General features: G+C 55.8%; 1 protein-coding gene across 1 annotated transcript; it reads left to right on the plus strand.

Annotated features, from left to right (window-relative positions):
* Positions 1-4,060: 4,060 nt before the first annotated feature.
* Positions 4,061-13,748, plus strand: SFXN3 (sideroflexin 3). The gene is made up of 10 exons (XM_032795729.2): positions 4,061-4,262; positions 5,055-5,225; positions 6,475-6,573; positions 6,985-7,060; positions 7,836-7,921; positions 8,538-8,665; positions 8,820-8,869; positions 10,822-10,871; positions 11,993-12,040; positions 13,530-13,748. Exons 1-10 carry the CDS (start codon positions 4,099-4,101, stop codon positions 13,624-13,626), a joined length of 969 nt encoding a protein of 322 aa, XP_032651620.1. The 5' UTR covers positions 4,061-4,098; the 3' UTR covers positions 13,627-13,748.
* Positions 13,749-18,693: the final 4,945 nt, after the last annotated feature.

Below are 18,693 nucleotides of genomic sequence, written 5' to 3' on the forward strand. Positions count from 1 at the left end.
GTTTGTGTACTTCCTGCTAGTATCTCTTCCAATTGGTTCTTCCCTAATAATATAATAGCTCTTATATAGAACGCTTTCATCAGTAGATTTCAAAGCTCTTTATAAAGGATGTCAGTACCAGGAGTCCCATTTTACATATGGGGAAACTGAGGCACATATTGGTGACATGACTTCCCAAGGTCACCCAGCGGCAGAGCCAAGAGTAGAAACCAACTCTCCCCAGTCCCAATCCAGTGCTCTAACTAGTGGGCAACATAAGAAATAGCAGGCCATATTCAAACATGGTGCAAGTAGGAGCAACTTCGTTGAAGCCTCAGTTTATTCCAGTAGAGTTGCATCTGTTTATATCACAGCAGAATTTGTTCCATTGTATCTTGTCGTCTTACTGTCTGAGTTTATGCAGATGACAAAAGAAAATGGGGGGTGGGAGGAAGCAATTGTTTGCCGCCTTCTTCTTCTTCAAAAAAAATACTCTCTCTAAAGTAGACAGATGCCTTAAAACCAGATCCAGGGCATCAATTCATCTTTTGGGTTCAGCTGAAGCATATAAAACACTCTCAGACTGCTCTAATGGTTTTTGACACTGTCAGGCTCCCTTCAGTGAACTACTGCGTTGTAACCAACTTGACAGCAACTATTGTTCTACATTTATTAATACTGTATGTGATATCTTCAAAATGACATGTTCAAAGGCCAGGCCTCAGCTGTGCTCAGCTCTTGCTGCAACAATGTAAGACAACTGCGAGGGCCTCCTGCTGATAAAAATAAATAAATAAAATTAAAATAACTATTTTTAAGGTGCAACTGACGTGTCTTTTTAGGTTTCAATTGCTGTTTTGAGGTATTTTCTTCCCAGTGCCTTGAAATTCTGAGCATCTCTTCTTATAAGTTTTTTCTTTTTTGGCTTCTCAAGGCAAGGGTTTTCTTCAGTCCTTTCAGGATTTGTTGGTATGTGTCTTCAAATAAACTCAAGTTCCAGAAATGTGAATCTACAAAATTTAAACTTCAGAATATTTTTACTCTTTTTTTTTATTTTAATGCAGATGCTTTTCTAGTCCTGCTACAGTTTTTTTTTTTTAAATTCAGTTAACTGTTTACTTTATCAATCTGATGCACATCACAGAACCAGAAGTGTTTGATTAGCAGTGGGGGCGGGGGGGGGAATCAATAACTTCAAGCATTTGGCAGCTTTGTGTAGAGGAAATTATTCCTGCTTTCTTTTTAACTTCATGACACAGATGGGGGGGGGGGACCACTGCCACGGTAGTCCAGGAAGGGGGCGGGGGGGGGAATCAATGGGGGGGACTGGATGCTCCAGTCGTTCCTTTCTATTGCTAGTTTCTTCATCTTGCTGTCTCAGCAAGAGACAGACTTGGGACCTGATGGCCCAGGGAAGCCCCACTGACTTGGAAGGAGCTGAGACGCTGGCTAGCATGTGGCCCTGTGTAGGGGGGCCTGGCACGAGGCAGTAGAAATCGGGGCTACTTGCAGAGTAGGGCATGGAGTTCAAATCCTCCTCCTGTCTGGGGGTCAGGCTGCTGGCTGAGGCCTGTTTCTACTCTCAGGGAGCCAGGTTTTGCCGGGGGGGCAGGCTGCGCCCGCTGTAGGTATGGAGCAGTGGGCCAACATCAGACCTCGCTCACACAGACGGTAAAGTGACTTTGCAGGAGTGACTCCTGGGTTACGCTGATGTCAGCGAGATCAGGATCCAGCCCGAAGTCCCAGATGCTCCTGGGCAGCCTAGCGAATGGGAGGGGCGGGGGGAAAGGATGGAGGTAGCAGACGCAGCACCTCTCTTGGTAGGTTTGCTCACCCCTTGAAATGGACTCTGGGTCCTGATTTCACACCTTGCAGTCCCTTCTCCCCAGCGCTCGTCATTTGGGGCAGCCTCATGCCCTCTGGCCTCCGGCTCGGGGTGAAACAGTCGCTTCTCTGCACGGGACTCGCCTGCTTTGGGGGAAACGCAAGAATTAAAAACAGAACAAAACAACCCGGGGATAAGGGCTTTAGCAGCTCAGCAGCGGGCAGGCTCCTGCATCCAATTTGTTTCATGACAACCGACCGTCCCTCCTCCGGCTCAGGGATTATTCCTGCTGGAGAGCATTAGAGGTATTGGAAGTAAATCCGGGGCGAGCTGCCAGGGAGGGCTGACATTTCCGAGATGCAGGGAGTTGGAGGCCAGTGGTTTTTCTGGTTGCTAGGGGGAAATGCACAGACGTTAGCTGGGAGCCAGATGGCAAAAGAGGAACGGAAAGAGTGAGATGGCGCCAGGAGCTGACACTTGCTCGCCCCAGGGATACGCCCTTGGCACACTGCTGACTGCAGAGGAGTCACTCTGGATTGACACCAGGGTGTGTGAGGGCAGAGTTGGGCCAGGTTCTCTGGAGACACGACTTTGCTGAGTTCTGCCCTTTATTGCTTGGCGAGATGGGGCCTCAGCCAGGACCTGCAAGTAACTTTGGAGGAAGTTGGGGGTGGAACGTGGCAACTGGGGATCAGCGCTCACCAGTAGGGGGCAGGATTCCTATTCCTTTGCTCCAGTCACAGGGCTGTTCCACGCCCTGAGCTCGCGCTCCCCTGCTTATGTCAGTCACCCCAACTCGGGGCTTGGCTAGGAGAAGACCCCTCTTCCCCCCTCCAGATTGGACATGCTTATAGAACCAGTCTGAACCTTTGAGGGTCTCTCAGTGCACCGGGGACCCTCCGCGGCCAGCACATCCTGGTGTCACCCTGCACCCCTGGGTGAGTCAGCAGCCGCCAGGGTTGAACTGGAGCCGTCTGGCTCTTAAGGCCAAGCACGCTCTGGTATCCAAGACTGTAGCAACCTCTATGTGCCCCCTTGCAATTGGGTGACAGCCTCCGTTTCCCTCCTTGCGTGGCCCTCTCACGGGGGAGGCTCATTCTGTAGTCCTGGCTTCCTGGGCAACTTCTCATGAGCTGGTAGCTGAAGGCTCCTGCTCTCGGTGATTCCTTAGTGTCTCCGTCGGCTGCCTGGCACCCCATCACGCCAGCTGCTGTTCTCCCGTGGGCCCAGTCCCCAGGGCTAAGCTCCTTATGGCAGCTTTCCTCTCTGACTCACCCCCAGCGACCCCGCCGTGCTTCCTGCATAGGACCCACCCAGCCCAGTTCTCCCCAGCTGGGGTCTAATCCTCAACTGCCCACATCCCCCCCAGGTGCCACAGAACCAGTGAATTGGGCCTGTCTGCTCCCTGTAACCCCGTTGCTGCAAGTGTGGGGTTCACACTCTCTCTTGCAGGAGCCCAGCCCCACCTGGAGGGGGACCGAGTGCTGCCCAGAGTGGGTGTGGGTCCTGCTGGTTGCTCCCTTCTGAAGGAGGCTGGGGGGCGTCAAGCATCCTGCTCTCCTTCCCCCAGGCTCCGGACCCTGGTTGAAGAATCTGCTCCCCATATTAACCCTTTGCTTGTCTGCTGCACCTTCGGCCTGGTGCCTCAAGGCGCGTTTCAGGCAGCGTTGAATTTTGTCCCTCTGAGGCAGGGGAGCGTTAGCCCTGTTTCCCAGGGGGAGGAACCAAGGCCTGGGGAGGTGAAGGGACTTGCCTGTGGGCACATGACAACTCTGGGACGGTGCTGGGGATAGAACCCAGGAGTCCTGCGTCCCCAGCTCTGGGCGTCAGTGCCAAGGGCAGGGTAAGGGGATGGTCCGTGTGCACATGCTTTGAGATTTCCTGTTTGCTGGGTGGATCCAGGCTGGCCCTAGCTGGCAGCTGGAGGTTTTCGCTGCGGGTGCGCGCTGAGCAGGGGGTGGCGGAGGCAGAGCTCTTTGATTAAAGAGGTCCAGGGCCTCTCCGGGTGAGCGAGGGATCCCATGACATCCCCAGCAGGAAGGAAACAGTGCCCTGTGCTGGGACAATGCAGCAGAGTGATTGAACAGCCTCCTCTGGGCCCCCCAGGCTCAGGACACATGGGAACGAAATGCCCCCAGAGTGGAGGAAGGACCCCACCCCAATAGAGCTGGGAACCCACCGACCTTCCAGCCACGTGTGTGTCTGGGGGTCTCTGATGGAGGGAGGGCCGCTCCTGGGCTGGGTGCGTGGCATCCTTGCTCATAACCTCCCCGCTCGCCGTCTCCCCCCAGAGGATGTCGGAGGAACTGCCCTTGCACATCAACATCCGGGAGCCGCGATGGGACCAGAGCACTTTCCAGGGGCGAGCTAAGCACTTCTTCATGGTGACTGACCCCCGCAACCTCCTGCTGTCTGCGGCGACGCTGGAAGACGCCCGGAGAGTGGTTGAGAATTACAGGTTCGCTGTGAAGTCTGGACTGAGTTTCCCCTCCAGTGGTTGGGGAGCGGTTGGGGGAGGACACGTTATCTGAGGGAGGCTCTGCAATCCGGGTGCTATGCCATGCTGACCCCTAGTGGTGGGGTCGGGGGCGACGCCCTGAATGCAGGAGGGCCGGGAGCTGGTCTGTGCCATTGGCTCAAGCAAGCTGTCCTGGCTCCCTCCCAGGAAGGGGGCGACAAGGTGGGTGTCCCCGCAGCAGGGTTGGGCAGTAGCTGGCAGGAGAGGAGGGGGATTTTCTGCTGCTTGGACCCTGTATGCGGGCAGTGCTTGGAGCCACAGGCAGGAGCCAGAGGGCAGTGGCGTGAAGGGGCACTGGTGGCTTCGGGGGTTTAAGGACAGAGGGAGCCTTGGCACAGCCGAGGGTGGGAGGGAATCCCAGCGGTAGCCTATGGAGCTGGCACCGTGGGGAGGGGAGATGCAGAAGGACGCCAGGTGGCACCAGCCCTCTCCCGAAGGGAAGAAGTAACCTGTGGTGGCAGGGGGAGCCGGGCATCCAGAGCAGAGACACCCACCAAGGAGACCACGGTGGGGCTTTCGCTCCATCGAGACATGCAGCTCGGCCAGGGGTGCTGGCTGAAGCTGCCAGCTCTCTCCCGGCTGCTGAGGCTCTCGGTAAGGAGCACACGGGAGCACCGGGTTGGGGATGATCTGCCCTGGAAGTGAGGGTAGGCGGCACCCAGGCCTGGGTGTGGGGGTCCCCTGATGCGAACGAGGGTAGTCACAGCTCCCTCTGCCTGGCGCCACCTGCAGGTCGGGGACGGTATCACCGGACCTGACGGAGGACCAGCTCTGGCGGGCAAAATACATCTACGACTCGGCCTTCCACCCCGACACCGGGGAGAAGATGATCCTGATCGGGCGCATGTCGGCCCAGGTGCCCATGAACATGACCATCACCGGCTGCATGCTCACCTTCTACAGGCACGTTAGCCCTGCGGGGCAGGGACCCCCACCCCGTGCCCTTCAGCGCCCCCTGCTGGCCCGGGGCGGGGACCTTCCTGACCTCTCCACCACCCCCTGCTGGCCCAGGGCGGGGACCCCCACCCCGTGCCCTTTAGCACCCCCTGCTGGGCGAGGGCAGGGACACCCACCCCATGCCCTTCAGTGCCACCTGCTGGCCCGGGGCAGGGACCCCCACCTGGTGCCCTTCAGCGCCCCCTGCTGGCCCGGGGCGGGGACCTTCCTGACCTCTTCACCACTCCCTGCTGGCCCGGGGCGGGGACCCCCACCCCGTGCCCTTCAGTGCCCCCTGCTGGCCCAGGGCAGGGACCCCCACCCGGTGCCCTTCAGCACCCCCTGCTGGCCCGGGGCAGGGACCCCCATCTCATGCCCTTCAGCGCCCCCTGCTGGCCCAGGGCGGGGACCCCCACCTGGTGCCCTTCAACGCCCCCTGCTGGCCTGGGGCGGGGACCCCCACCCGGTGCCCTTCAGCGCCCCCCGCTGGCCCGGGGCGGGGACCCCCACCCCGTGCCCTTCAGCGCCCCCTACTGGCCTGGGATGGGGACCTTCCTGACCTCTCCACCACCCCCTACTGGCCCGGGGCGGGGACCCCCACCTCGTGCCCTTCAGCACCCCCTGCTGGCCCGGGGCAGGGACCTTCCTGACCTCTCCACCACCCCTGCTGGCCCGGGGTGGGGACACCAACCTGTTCAGCGTCCCCTGCTGGCCCTGGAGTGGGGACCCCAATCTCTCTAGTGCTTCCTGCTGGCCCTGGGGCTTGGAGCACATTCCAGTGCCCTCTGCCAGCCTTAAGCCTGTGGCAGTAGCGCAGCGTGATCAGTGGCAGCGCATCTCCATGCCTCTTGCACTTTGGACCACACAAGCCCTGGCGGAGGATGGGCAGTGTCCCTTGGTAAGGTGCCACCAGGTTAACATTCCCGGTAGGTTCCCTGGGGCACAGTGCTGCAGCGAAGGGCAGGGGACTCTGCTAGGCACATGCCCTGGGGTAGGGGTCTGAGGCGTGAGCGACGAGCAAGGGGTCAGGCGGGGGAGAATCCCAGGCGGATGCGTCCATGATGTGGGAGGGGAGGGCTGAGCCACACTAACTCCACTAGCCACATGTCCTGGTGGGCACTTGGCCCCTTTGCGTCCTGTCTCCTATCTGCTCGGGCAGAGCTGCCAGGACCTCACCTCTCCCTCTCCGACGTGCTTTCCCCCCCCCTCCCCGCAGGACGACCCCCGCGGTGTTATTCTGGCAGTGGGTGAACCAGTCGTTCAACGCGATTGTGAACTACACTAACCGGAGCGGAGACGCCCCCATCACGGTCGGGTAAGGGAGCTGCAGAGCTGGAGCCGCACAGTACGGGGCACTGATGCCACAGGGCAGGGCTGGTCCCTTCCCCATGGCACTGCCGTGTGCTGCGCGAAGGTGGCTGCTTTAAGAACAGCCTCGGCCTGTCGCTTGCAACGTGGTGGCTTGAGCTGCCTTCACCCTGGCTGCCTGCTTGGGGCGGTTGGGCTGGAAGGCATCGCTGCAGGCTCCCTGCTGGGGTGATGGGCTGGTCCCTGGCTATTCTCGCACAGAACCGGGGCAGGCCACCGGGGGGCACCCTCCATGTCTGGAGGGAAAGGCTCACTGCGGGGCAGGCAGCCTGGCAGGACGAGGCCCCGTCCTGCTCCCCTGTGCCCGGGCTGCCCAGCGGGTTCCCGGCCTCACTGGACTTGCCTGCTTTCTTTGCAGCCAGCTGGGTACAGCCTACGTCAGCGCCACCACTGGGGCGGTCGTGACGGCGCTGGGACTCAAATCTCTCACCAAGGTAGGGGGCCCAGCCCCGCTTCGGGTCAGAGCACGCCTGGCACGGGGTCCAGGGAGAGGGGCTGCCCGGGCTGTGCGCTGCAGGACTCATACTCTGGCAGGCAGCAGGGACAGACAATGGGTCCCGGCCGCTCTGCATCCATGTCTGGCCCTCCAGGAGCGACCCAGAGGCTCTCCTATCCCTGGAAGGAGCCCTGGAGGTGGAGGATGGGGTCTTGCTTGGGGAAGGCCCGAGCATGTTGCTCCCACCCTTTGCCCCTGTGTCGAGTGTTTAATGCCCCATGTCATGTGTCTGCCCCAGCTGATCCAGCGATACAGGCAGGCAATAACAGACCCGATTCTGATCTCCTGCTGGGGTGTAAGTCCCCGGGTCTCCCCAGGGTTGTGCCCCGCGGGGTTAGGGAGAGCAGGGACGACGGCTCTAAGACGAGCCCCGGGATCCAACTGGAATCCACCAGAGAATGGAGCAGCCGCTTCCAGCCCCGCTCAGGGCCCCAGCCAAGATCAGGGCGCCAGGTGCTGCACTGATCGACACACAGTGACAGATCACCCCTGCCCTGACATGCTGGGAGTCTAATCACACAAGACAGACGTAGGGCAAGTCGTTATTCCCACTTTGCAGATGGGGAAATGAGACCTAGAGAGATGAAATGACTGGCCCAGGCAGAGCCAGGAATGGAACCGAGCCTTGTGCTCTAACCACTAGACTGTTCTTCCTTCTACCCTGCTGTAGTCTCATTCCTTGGTGCATGATTCTCTCTTCTCTCCCTCTGCAGCATTTACCATCGATTATTGGCCGCTACGTGCCTTTTGCTGCCGTGGCAGCTGCTAACTGCATCAACATTCCTTTAATGCGGCAGAGGTAAGGGACCTTTACCCTAACAGAGCAGCTCAGTGCAAACGGGGGAAATCGATGCTGTTGAAGGACATGGATCCGTCTAGCCGGGTACCTTGCTTCGGGCAGTAACCAAATCTGATGCTTGAGGGGGCGGGGCGAGACCTTCCTCATACTGCACTTGGTCAGCAGTGCAGTGCTGTGGCAGGTGGAATTCCTTCCTGACCCCCACAGCTGGTCAGCACATACCCTGAAGCATGAGGGTCATTTTAGTTTATAGAACTGCAGTAATGGTCATTTCCCAGAGATTAGCCATGGTATGAAAGCCTCTCACCAACCACAGACCCAGTATGGCACAGGCGGCAACATGGTGAGCCTCACGCCAGTTTGAACCTCACACCTGCCATGGTGGAATTCAGTCCTTGGACTCTCTGCTGAGACCGCTAACGAGTGAGCTGACCCCTAGGAGCTGGGCTGAAAACCCCCTCACTCATTCACATGGTTTGCAGACACAGCCCGTGGAGGGCAATGGCTCTGTGCCCTGTTACCCATCCCGCTGCCCCGGCCAGGCTCCCTAACTGTAGTCCATCTGTGTCCTGGCACGCAGGTAGCGGTAAGGGACTCTGCTCTGTCTCTTTCGCAGGGAGCTGAAGTTTGGGATCCCCATCACAGATGAGGCTGGGAACCGGCTGGGGGAGTCGAGGGCAGCGGCCCAGCAAGCCATCGCTCAGGTGGTGGTGTCTCGGATCGGCATGGCTGCCCCTGCCATGGGTGAGTCACTTCCGTGGCAGATTTGCACTGCGTGTGGGCTGGATCTGCGGCCCCCCTGTGCTTGGGCGCCACAAACTCCTGCCTTGCTTCCTGCCAGTGACACCCGTTGCAGTTAGCGGCTCCTGTTAATTTCCTTCTCTTTCGCCCCTTCTAGCCATCCCTCCTGTGATCATGAACGCCCTGGAGAAGAGAGCCTTCCTGAAGGTAAGTCCCCGGCACGGGATCACTGGGGCTTTCCTTGCCCAGCCACACCCCAGCAGTCCCTCCAGGGGGCTGGATGACACCCTGTCTACGTGGCTTGGGGGTTCCCCTCTCATTACAGCTGGCACCTGTGTCCACTCAGGGCATCATTTCTACATGTCCCCTGGGGTTCATGGGAGCACCCTGAGATCTGCCCACCTCCCTGGGAGGATCAGGATTCCAGCCCGCCCCTGCCAGTATAATGGGGCAGGAGGGTTAATGTCGGTCCAGCTGATGGGGACGGTATAAAGCTCATCTGAGGATATGGCTACCCTGCATTGTAAACCCAGGGCTGGGGGACCTGGCTTGTCCACTTGGTGTTTTCAGAGCCGGGCTTAAGGATCCACATTGCATTGTAACCCTGGGCTTACAATTGCTGGGCCTGGCTCTCCCAGCCATGCTACTGCATCCACAGAGATGTGGCTTGAGCTGCGTCCACACTGCAAACTGACAGGGCTTGGACCTGAGTGGCTTTTACCCACACTCCCAGCTGGGCTCTAGGACCCAGGCCCTGAGCGCATATTGACCCGAATCAGGCTGATCTGCGTGTGGACGGAAAGGGCTCAAACCCAAGTCAGAGTCAGGGCACTGTGTAGACAGATTCTTAAGTGCGAGATAGAGCAGAGACAGGTGTCATAGCTTTCCTACTCAGATCTGAACCTTAGAGTTCAGAAAATAAGATGCTAGCATGAAACCTCCAAGCTTATTTACCAGCTTAGATCTGATAGCGCTGCCACCAGCCAAAAATTCCAGTGTTTGGCTCACTCTGGTCTCCCCAAAACCTTCCGCGAGGACCCAAGACTCAGATGCCCTGAGTCTCACAACAAAGGGAAATAACCACTTCCCTTCCCCCTCTTTACCTCTCTCCCAGGCTTCCCCTCGCGGTTACCCTGGAAGATTACTGTACTTAAACTCCTTGAATTACAAAACAGAGAGGACAATTCACCTTCCCCCCTCCTTCTTTTTCCCCTCCCAGTCTTTCCCTGAGAGAACAGTAATCCTGCACAGAGATTCTCATCCCTTGAGCCTCAACTAGAAAAGAAATCCAACAGGTTTAAAAGAAAGCTTATATAAAAAGAAAGAAAAAGACATAAAAATGGTCTCTGTATCAAGGTGACAATATACAGGGTTAATGGCTTAAAAGAAAAATGAATAAACAGCCTTATTCAAAAAGAAATACAATTTAAAACATTCTAGCAACTTACACACATGTAAATACGAAAACAATTAAAACCTATATGCTTAACCTGTACTTACAACTGGGAAACAGAAGATTAGAAAGCCTGAAGGCAGAGAGATCCTCTCTCAGAGCCGAGAGAGCACTAGAGACACAGACAAAAAACACACACCCAAAAATTCCCTCCCTGAGCTTTGAAAAATCCGGTTTCCTGATTGGTCCTCTGGTCAGGTGTTTGTTTCCCTTTGTTAACCCTTTACAGGTAAAAGAAACATTAACCCTTAGCTATCTGTTTATGACAACAGGAGATGGGGCTTGAAGGACCGTGGCTCTGGGGAGACGTGGCAGACCCCGGTCCTACCTGACAGCTGTGTGCAGGGCCGAGCCCCATGTGCGCACAGAGATCTGGGGATTGTCACGGTCTGGACCGGGTTCTGACAGTGATCGTCTCCTGGGCCCCCCGCCCCGTTCGCGGTGGGACACCAACCCTTGGGCAACTCCTGCCAGTGCCACTGGGGAGAGGTAACACTAGAAAGGACCTTTAGCGCCTTTCCGAGCTAGCTGGGAACCGGGAACAGAGCAGGCAGCTCTGCATGGATCACCCGCTAGTGCCCCGTGGGCCTGACACAGTGTATAGTGCCAACCTCTCTGAATTGTCTCCTTGGCCTTGATATATAAGGGACCCCCCCATCAATATAACCCTCTTGCTAACCCAAAGCCCCCTTGTCTTTCCGTGTAGCGATACCCCTGGCTGAACGCTCCCTTGCAGGTCGGGCTGGTGGGGTTCTGGTAAGTGATGGCTGGAAATCGGGGAAAACTCGCCCAGCCCAGCTGAAGGGAAGAAGCCACTCGGGGGCGACTTTCTCCAGGGTTCGCTAGCCCGGTCTCGGTGCTGGAAGCATCATTTGCTTCAAACCGGGTGGGATCAAACTGGAATCACCGTGAGCCTTTGAAGTGAAGCCAGCCCCTTCAGAGGCTCCTTCCCCACCCACTCCCCATCATTGTTCATTTTGCAGTTAAATTCATGGCCGGGAAATTCAGACCAAGTCAGTGGTCAGACTGCTGCTTTCAGGGCCACCCGGGGGGTGGGTGGGGGCGAAGTGGGGCAATTGCCCCAGGCCCTGCAGGGGTCCCCACAAGAATATAGTATTCTATAGTATTGCAACTTTTGTTAATGGAAGTGGCCCCCGAAATTGCTTTGCCCCAGGCCCCCTGAATACTCTGGGCGGCCTGGGCTGCGTTGCCTGGTGTGCACACACTCTGCGGAACTCCCTGCTGCAGGATGTTGTCAGGCATGAGGCTTCCTAGGTCGAGCCAGAAGCAGGAGTGCCAAGAGACCCTGATTGTATTTCCCACCCTCCTGGCAGCTGGAAGGGATAAAACTCACAGGAGTGTGTGTGTCTGGTGAGGTTTCCAGCTCAGCGGAGCAGAGACAAGGGGTCTGGATAGTTCAGATAAGCAGCCAACTGCCCTGTTAGAGTAATTTGGGGAGGGGAAGGGAAGCTGGCTGGGAGGTTCATCTGGGGAAGGCAGAGGAGGGTGAATGGAATTTCCTTTGGGGCAGTGTCTCTCTCTGTCTCATCCAGCCCTAATTACTGGGGGTCTGTTGGCATCTCGCTTTTGTTGGGGTGTTTATCCTCGAGACACCCAAGGCAGGAGGTGTAACAGCCCCGCCTTACAGATGGACTCTGAGTCCCAGCCTGGAGCCCTGACCACTGGTCCGTCCTGCCTCCCTGCAGTGGGCCTGTTTGGGCAGGGGGTGCTTCCTGGCCCCCATGACAGTGCTTCCCCAGTCCCAGCCTCTCGTTCCATGGACTGCTGCTTCGTTCCCGCCGTTCTCGGCCTGTGCAGCAATTCCTGGGTTGAGGCGTTAGAAATCAGCTCTGCTCTCGGTGTCTCTCCTTTTGCAGCTTGGTGTTTGCGACCCCGCTGTGCTGCGCGCTCTTCCCACAGAAAAGGTAGGGGTTGGCCGGGCCCTCTGTGTGCCTGGGCCTAGCTGTGAGCGATGTCCTGCACGGCTTAGGAGTTGGCGGGGCGGGGGGGTGTTTGTGTACCAACCTTTCCAGACGACTGTCCCCCTTTTGGGGTCTGATTTATCTTGCGTACCCCAAGTTCCCCCTCACTTAAAAACGACTTGCTTCCAAAATCAGACCTGAAAACACAAAAGTGGCCCCGCACACGATTACTGACACATGGCCGACTTTCTCCTGTTTACCATCTAATTATCAAATAAATCGATTGGAATGTAAATATTGTACTTACATTTCAGTGTCTAGTATATAAAGCAGGAGAAACAAGTCATTGTCTGGATGAAATTTTAGTTCGTACTGACTTTGCTGGCGCCTTTTCTGTAGCCTGTTGTGATACCAGGCAAATTGATGTACCCCCTGGAGGACCTCTGTGTACCCCCAGGGTACTCACAGAATCATAGAAAATCAGGATTGGAAGCGACCCCCTGCTCAAATCAAGACCAATCCCCAACTAAATCGTCCCAGGCGTACCCCGGTTGAGAGCCTCTGGCTGAAGACATCTTTGCTCCCTCAAGCCCTGGAGACACTTTTGCACCAGTTAGAGAAGCGGGAAGCTGTGATCAATTGTTCTTTATGTTCACCGAAGGAAGGACAAGAAGGAACGGGCTTAATCTGCAGCGAGGGAGATTTAGGTTGGATTTTGGGAATATCTCTCTAACCGTAGGAGTGTTAAGCTGTGGGACAGGCTTCCAAGGCGGGTTGTGGGTTGTCACTGGATGATTTAGTTGGGGTTGGTCCTGCTTTGAGCAGGGGGTGGGACTAGATATCTCCTGAGCTCCCTTCCAACCCTGATCCTCTATGATTCTGTGGAGGTTTTTAAGACCAGGTTGGACAAACCCCTGTCAGGGCCGCTCTAGGTTTACGTGGTCCTGCCTCAGCGCACAGGGCTGGGCTCGACGACCTCTCAAGGTCCTTGTGATTCTGGATGCACAGCCCCATCCTGCGCTTGACCCAGTTCTTGCTAAGAGAGGCAGAAGGGCATTCTGGGCAGCTGGTCTCTGCAGGGCCGTTAGCAACGCCTGGCACAGGAAACGTTTGTGCCACCGTCTTGGATTCGCTTTGCTCTGCTGCTGCCTCCTCTTCTTGACAAACGGCTCAGTTGGCCCCTCGGAGAGCAGAAATGCTCCCATGTGCTGGGGGAGGCCACTCGCAGGCTGCAGCTGGCTTGCGAGCCAGCCCGTAGGCTGAGACTTGCTGTGTAGTAGCGCATTTACCGGGAGCTTCTGCATAACCAAGAGAGCCATTCAAATCTGAATGTGTGTGCAGACTAAAGTCGCTGGATGAGGATGGATTGACTGTGGAGCATTCTCCCACCCGGACGGAAGGGGAGACGTCCTTAGACACCTCTCCAACCGGTAGCCCCAAGTTCCTTGCCCTCCCTGCCTCCTCTCTGAATGGGTTTGTCTCCCTTCCACAGCTCGATGCGAGTGAGTCGCCTGGAGCCTGAAGTCCAAGCTCTGGTCCGGGAGAAGAACCCTCAGATGGAGATTGTCTACTTCAACAAAGGGCTTTAAGCCAGGCTCTGCTCCACCCCCCCAGCTGCGAAGGGAAGAGATCAGGGAACGGATCGGACCCCAGGTGTCCGGGGAGAATGTTAAATGTAGTACTAGAATAACGCCTTTGAGCTGCTGCTTTATTTCTGGCTGTCATGTGTCGGTAGGGCCTGTGTGTACGACGTAGGTTCCTTGCACTCAGATGACCCATCGCAATAGGTAGTGATATATGCTGCTGTGGTATAGATTGTCTTTCCTGAACAAAACAGAAACAAGCAGAGCTGATCCTATCCGGTGGCAGGTCGAGAGCGGCCAGGGCCCCTAAGTAACCCTCCCTCCACTCTACCCTCCTGCTGTGTGTGGTCCCAGAGTGGCTCACATGTCCATCTTTACTGCTCTGGAGAGTAATGCTCTTGAGATGCTTCCATGGGATGCGGTTGCAGTCTTTATAGACACTTGATTGCGATGAGGTGGACTGACTGCTGGGGAAAGCTACGTACTTATACAGCAGAGTCACTCAGAAAAAGATGGAGGGGGAAAGAAACTACTATAAAAGGGAACTTGGTGCATAGATGGACCCCAGAGAGTTTTGGGGTATCCTGATCTGGGGTTTCTCTGCCTACCAGAGGAGAATTAGCTGCAGTACCTGAATGTGGGGAAAGCCCGGACCCAGATCTGTAACTCAGCTTTGCACTTGGGCTGATTGCTGCTGTTGGAACCTGGTGTTTGGAACCAGCTTTCACTCGTGTGTGTGTATTTTTGCACGCTCAATGCCTGTGCATGTCCGCACTCATTCCTAACCATTGTCTCTGCAGGGACCAGTTCTGAGACCTTGCTCATGCCCGAATAATGGAATTTCCATGGGGGAGAGTTAAACTGTCCATGAGGAAATTCCCCTGCCTGTCTGCACAGATCTAACCCGCTGCCCTTTGCATTGCCCCTTTTAAACACACTCTGGGAGGCGTGAGTAGGGTGACCAAACAGCAAGTGTGACAAATCAGGAAGGGAGTGAGGGGTAATAGGAGCCTATGTAAGAAAAAGACCCAAAATTGGGACTGTCCCTATAAAATCAGGACATCTGGTCAACCTAGGTATGAGGGAAAGTCACCCCCCCCCCCGTTTTATTGTGAATATTGACTCAATACACGTAGGGTGCAGGGGGAAATGCATCACAATCATTTTAGGATGCGAAAGACAAACCCGGGCGCAAGAGATCACTGATCAATAAAGCACAAGAAGAGGAGGAAACCTGCCCCTCTTCTCTTATCGGAAGGAACAGACGCTACAGGGGTAGGGAGACTCGTCCAGTAATCACAGCTCTGTCGCAGCCTGCACCATTGAGCTTAAAATCGTCCTTGTTCAGGGCTGATCCTGCCCCGTTGAAGTCTGCAGGAGCTGCACCGTTGGCTTCAGTGGGTGCAGGAGCAGGGGTCTGAATGCATCTTTTTAAAACTAGCATAGTCAAGGCAGCTACCGTAGATCAGATGGCTCGGAAATGCCTGAGCTGCCTGTCCGCTCATGGAAAGAGCTGGGGAATGTCACAGCTAAGCACAAGGGGCCCAGGGCTACTCTCGGTCAGCAATTTAATCCGGTTTTCCGCTGCTTTCATCTCCAGAGCAAATTACACATTCTAATCTCCGAAAAACAGCCCGGGGGGGGGGGGGTGTTGTTTAATGTCGCCTTTGTTCCAGGCTCAAGTCACATCCTGGGGCTGCTCGATGCTCTTTGAATGTGTTTACTTCCACGGGGCTCCTGTCTCCTTGTTGTAAGATCACCTTGTTGTTTGCTAGACCAGCCTCCATTTGAACATGTGACGTTTAAAGGGATCTCGTCACACTGCTTTAAGGTCACTGTGCTTTGTGGCGTGGGTGGGTGTGTAGCTACATACAGATAAAAATTGGATGTTTTACAACATCGAAACCAGACAGAAATGTTTCTGTGACATTTAATGAAAACGCGTTTAGTCCTGGCCTGGATATAAACCTTCCCCTGTTGTGCTGGGGACTGGCCCTCTGCTCCTGCCAGAAAGGAGACAGGAAACTGAGTAGACTCAAGAGGTGAAACTGACCCCCTGGTTTGCCTGGCCCAGCTGAGTGAGGGGCACAGCGCAAACAACCCGGCTCTGGCACAGAAAGGGAATTGGATATTTAAAAGTAGAACTAGCTGTAGGTGGTGTCACAGTAAGAGCGGCCTTTGATTGTATCCTGGAGGGAGAATCAGCCCCATCCTACAAAAGACACACAGAGAGATCAGATCTGCTGCAGAAGATGGCTTGTTGCTCCTCCCAGGTGCCTGGGGTGACTCTAGTTCCCAAAGGGAAAACGGGACACTGCGGAGGGCTAGCCTGAGGCCCCCACTCTACCTCCCACAGGGCTGACCCGAGCCCTCCTCCCTGAGCGGGGCTGGCCCGAGTTACTTGCCCAATCCCTGCCTGCCCTCTGCATGGGCTGGGGTTGCTGCTTGCCTGAGCCCTGCCTGCCCCCTGTGCAGGGCTGGCATCGCAGCCCCCCCCCAATCGCATGTTCCTCTGCACCTCATTTTTTTTGATAAAAGTGGGCATTTGGCCCGTTTGCACTTGCCAACTGATCAAGTCATCCCCTAGAATAGCTTTGACAGAATCAGGCTCAGCGCTTGTCTATAATTTGCCCAGATTGCACTGGCTGGGAGGGCAGTGATAAGGACCATCAATCCTCAGGCTTCAGGGCACAGAGTGATCAGCAGCTGGAGTCAGGCAGAAATCTCCCCCCCACCACACACACGTAACAGTGCACTGTGGGTGTTTCACACTTCCCTTTGAAGTGTTTGGGACAGCAGTGGGCATTGCACGGGGCTAGGTGGGTCATCGGATTCCAGAGGACTTAGAAAGGGACAGGCTGACTTTAATCGTCAAGTCCACTGGGGGGACAATCCTTTGCAATGGTTTTAAAAGCCCTCAAGTGTTGGTTTTGAGGGAGGCTGGTGGCAGCTTGGTCCAAGTGGTTTGAGCAGGGCCCTGGGAGTCAGGACTCCTGGGTCCCCGTCTTGGTTTGGCCATCAATTTGCTGTGTGCCTGTGGGAAAGCCATTTCACCCGGCCACACCTCGGTTTTCCCGGGTGAGGGGAATGGGGGCGTCTGGACGCGATAAATCAATCCCCGAATGGATGCCCGTACTCCACCTTGGGAGGAGGAGTAAGCGGAGTTGGCAGGGGAGCCGCGGCAGTTGACTCGCTGCCATGAGGCGAATAGGGTAGCTGAAGTTGCGTATCTTAGATCGATTTCCCCCTCCCCCCCGGTGTAGACCAGCCCTAAGAGTCACTTGGCTTGAGCCCTGGGGGGACAACAATGGAAACTGGGTGTAAACAAAAGAAAACATGAGAAACTCCAAGTTTTGACAGGGACAAGGAAACAAGGCAAATCCCAGTACTCTTGTCTGTAAAAGTAGCTAGGTGTCATTTCTCCTCTGCTTTGGATTCATTTCCAGCAGGGTCCTGCACAGAAATCAGATCTTTGGATGGGCAGGACGTTTAAAATCAAACAATCCAAAAAAAAAAAAAAAAAGGCACCTTGACTGCTCCTAGCAGGGGTGTTATGCAATGCAGCGTTTATGTGTAGGTCCTACAAAAAGTGTGTTGTTGCTTTCTGGTGACACAAAGGGGCCCTGTGCTGGCAGCATGTGGGAATAGGTGCTACAGGATGGATGGACTTCCAATGGGAGTGAGTTTGGCAAATTCCTTCCAGTTACGTGCTGTTTGTAACCTCCCTAGCCTGAGTCTTTGTCCTGTAACCCAGGTCTGTTCAGAAAGGGCGTGGGCATGTCTCTGAGGACGGGGCTTAGCTAAGGAGATGCCGGCTTTGATGGGCGGCATCGCTGAAACAAACACTCTTGCTTTTGTAACGATCTTGGTGCAGCGTGTGGCGCGTTGGGTCTGGGAGAGCCCCGTGAGCAGGAGGAACTGGGGGAGTGTTACACAAAGAGCTTTGGCTCTTGCCTTTGGGGAAAGATTTGGGGGCAGGGGGATGCTGCAGGATGGTGAGTTTGTCCCAACTCCAGGATGTTCTGGTGCTCTTCCGTGGGGGCCTGGCCTCCTGCCGATCAAACACATCTGCTTGAGAGCAGAAAGCTTTAACAATCCTTGTGCAATACGGCCCGGGCACTCAGTGTCTGTTGGCGTCACCCTTTCCCCAGGGGCAGGGGGTGAGTCGCAGCACAGGTCTACGTCCGATCCCTTCCTGCCGCATGTCCCTTGGTGGAAGGCCTGGCACTGCGCTTGCTGCTTGCTCAGCGGGTGTCTGTACCCTGAACTCAGACCCCTCTCAGCGGGACAGTGAGCCCATGGCTGACCTCCATTGTCACTTTAAACAGGGCAATTGTTCCAAAATAAAGGTGATATTTTGTGTCTCTTGCATGTGGCTTTGCTGCTTTGTTGGTGTCCTTGTCCAGTCCCAAATGGGATGGGTATGTTCTGGCTCCATCTGGCGTTCTTCTCCAGTGCCTTTCCAGTGCAAGTAATGGTGTGACGTCTCCCTCTAGTTGCTGGCCAAAACAGAGGCTAAGAGACCTACCATAGCTGCCAGCAAAGGGAGTGCTCCTTTAGCTCAAGTGGGGGAGTGCTGAGCTTCTGGAGGGTTGCCATCCCAGGCCCCTTTGTGCGTGCGGGTTAGTGAGCTAGCGTCTCCGTTTCACAGGGATTTGTCACAGTGGGACTGAGCTGTGGAACTTGGATACAGATCTACATCCCAATGATCACAGATTCTTGGATCCAGGATGTGGGCGAACAGTGGCCATGTTCAACCCCAGAAGTGGCTGCAGAGTGACACAGGCTGTGACGTGCCTTGGGCCGGAAAGCAGCATAGAAACACCAGCTGCTGCTGTTTCTTTCGTTCCCGACTGTGGGGCTAGCTCCAATCCCAGGGCACCTGCGTTCTTCAGAGGTTAATCTCTTTTCACGCAGCTAAGATGCCTCAGAGCCCATCTCGCCACATAGGAGTGGTGACCTTCTGTCATGCCAGCGTGCTGCAGCTGCTCCCCTGGGGTGTTGGATCCGGGGATTAGCCCTGCTCCAGCTCTCGTCTCTGCATCCTCCAGGCCATGATTCTGGAGTCTTAGC

Source organism: Chelonoidis abingdonii, chromosome 16 (assembly GCF_003597395.2).
Source record: "Chelonoidis abingdonii isolate Lonesome George chromosome 16, CheloAbing_2.0, whole genome shotgun sequence".
In the NCBI taxonomy this organism is placed as follows: domain Eukaryota; kingdom Metazoa; phylum Chordata; order Testudines; family Testudinidae; genus Chelonoidis; species Chelonoidis abingdonii.

Bases quoted from the DNA above. Each gene is read 5' to 3' on its own strand.
- SFXN3 (XM_032795729.2), top strand. From the start codon at position 4,099: ATGTCGGAGGAACTGCCCTTGCACATCAACATCCGGGAGCCGCGATGG. The intron at 6,574-6,984 runs GTAAGGGAGCTG...CTTTCTTTGCAG, and splicing joins GACGCCCCCATCACGGTCGG to CCAGCTGGGTACAGCCTACG. The intron at 8,666-8,819 runs GTGAGTCACTTC...CGCCCCTTCTAG, and splicing joins CATGGCTGCCCCTGCCATGG to CCATCCCTCCTGTGATCATG.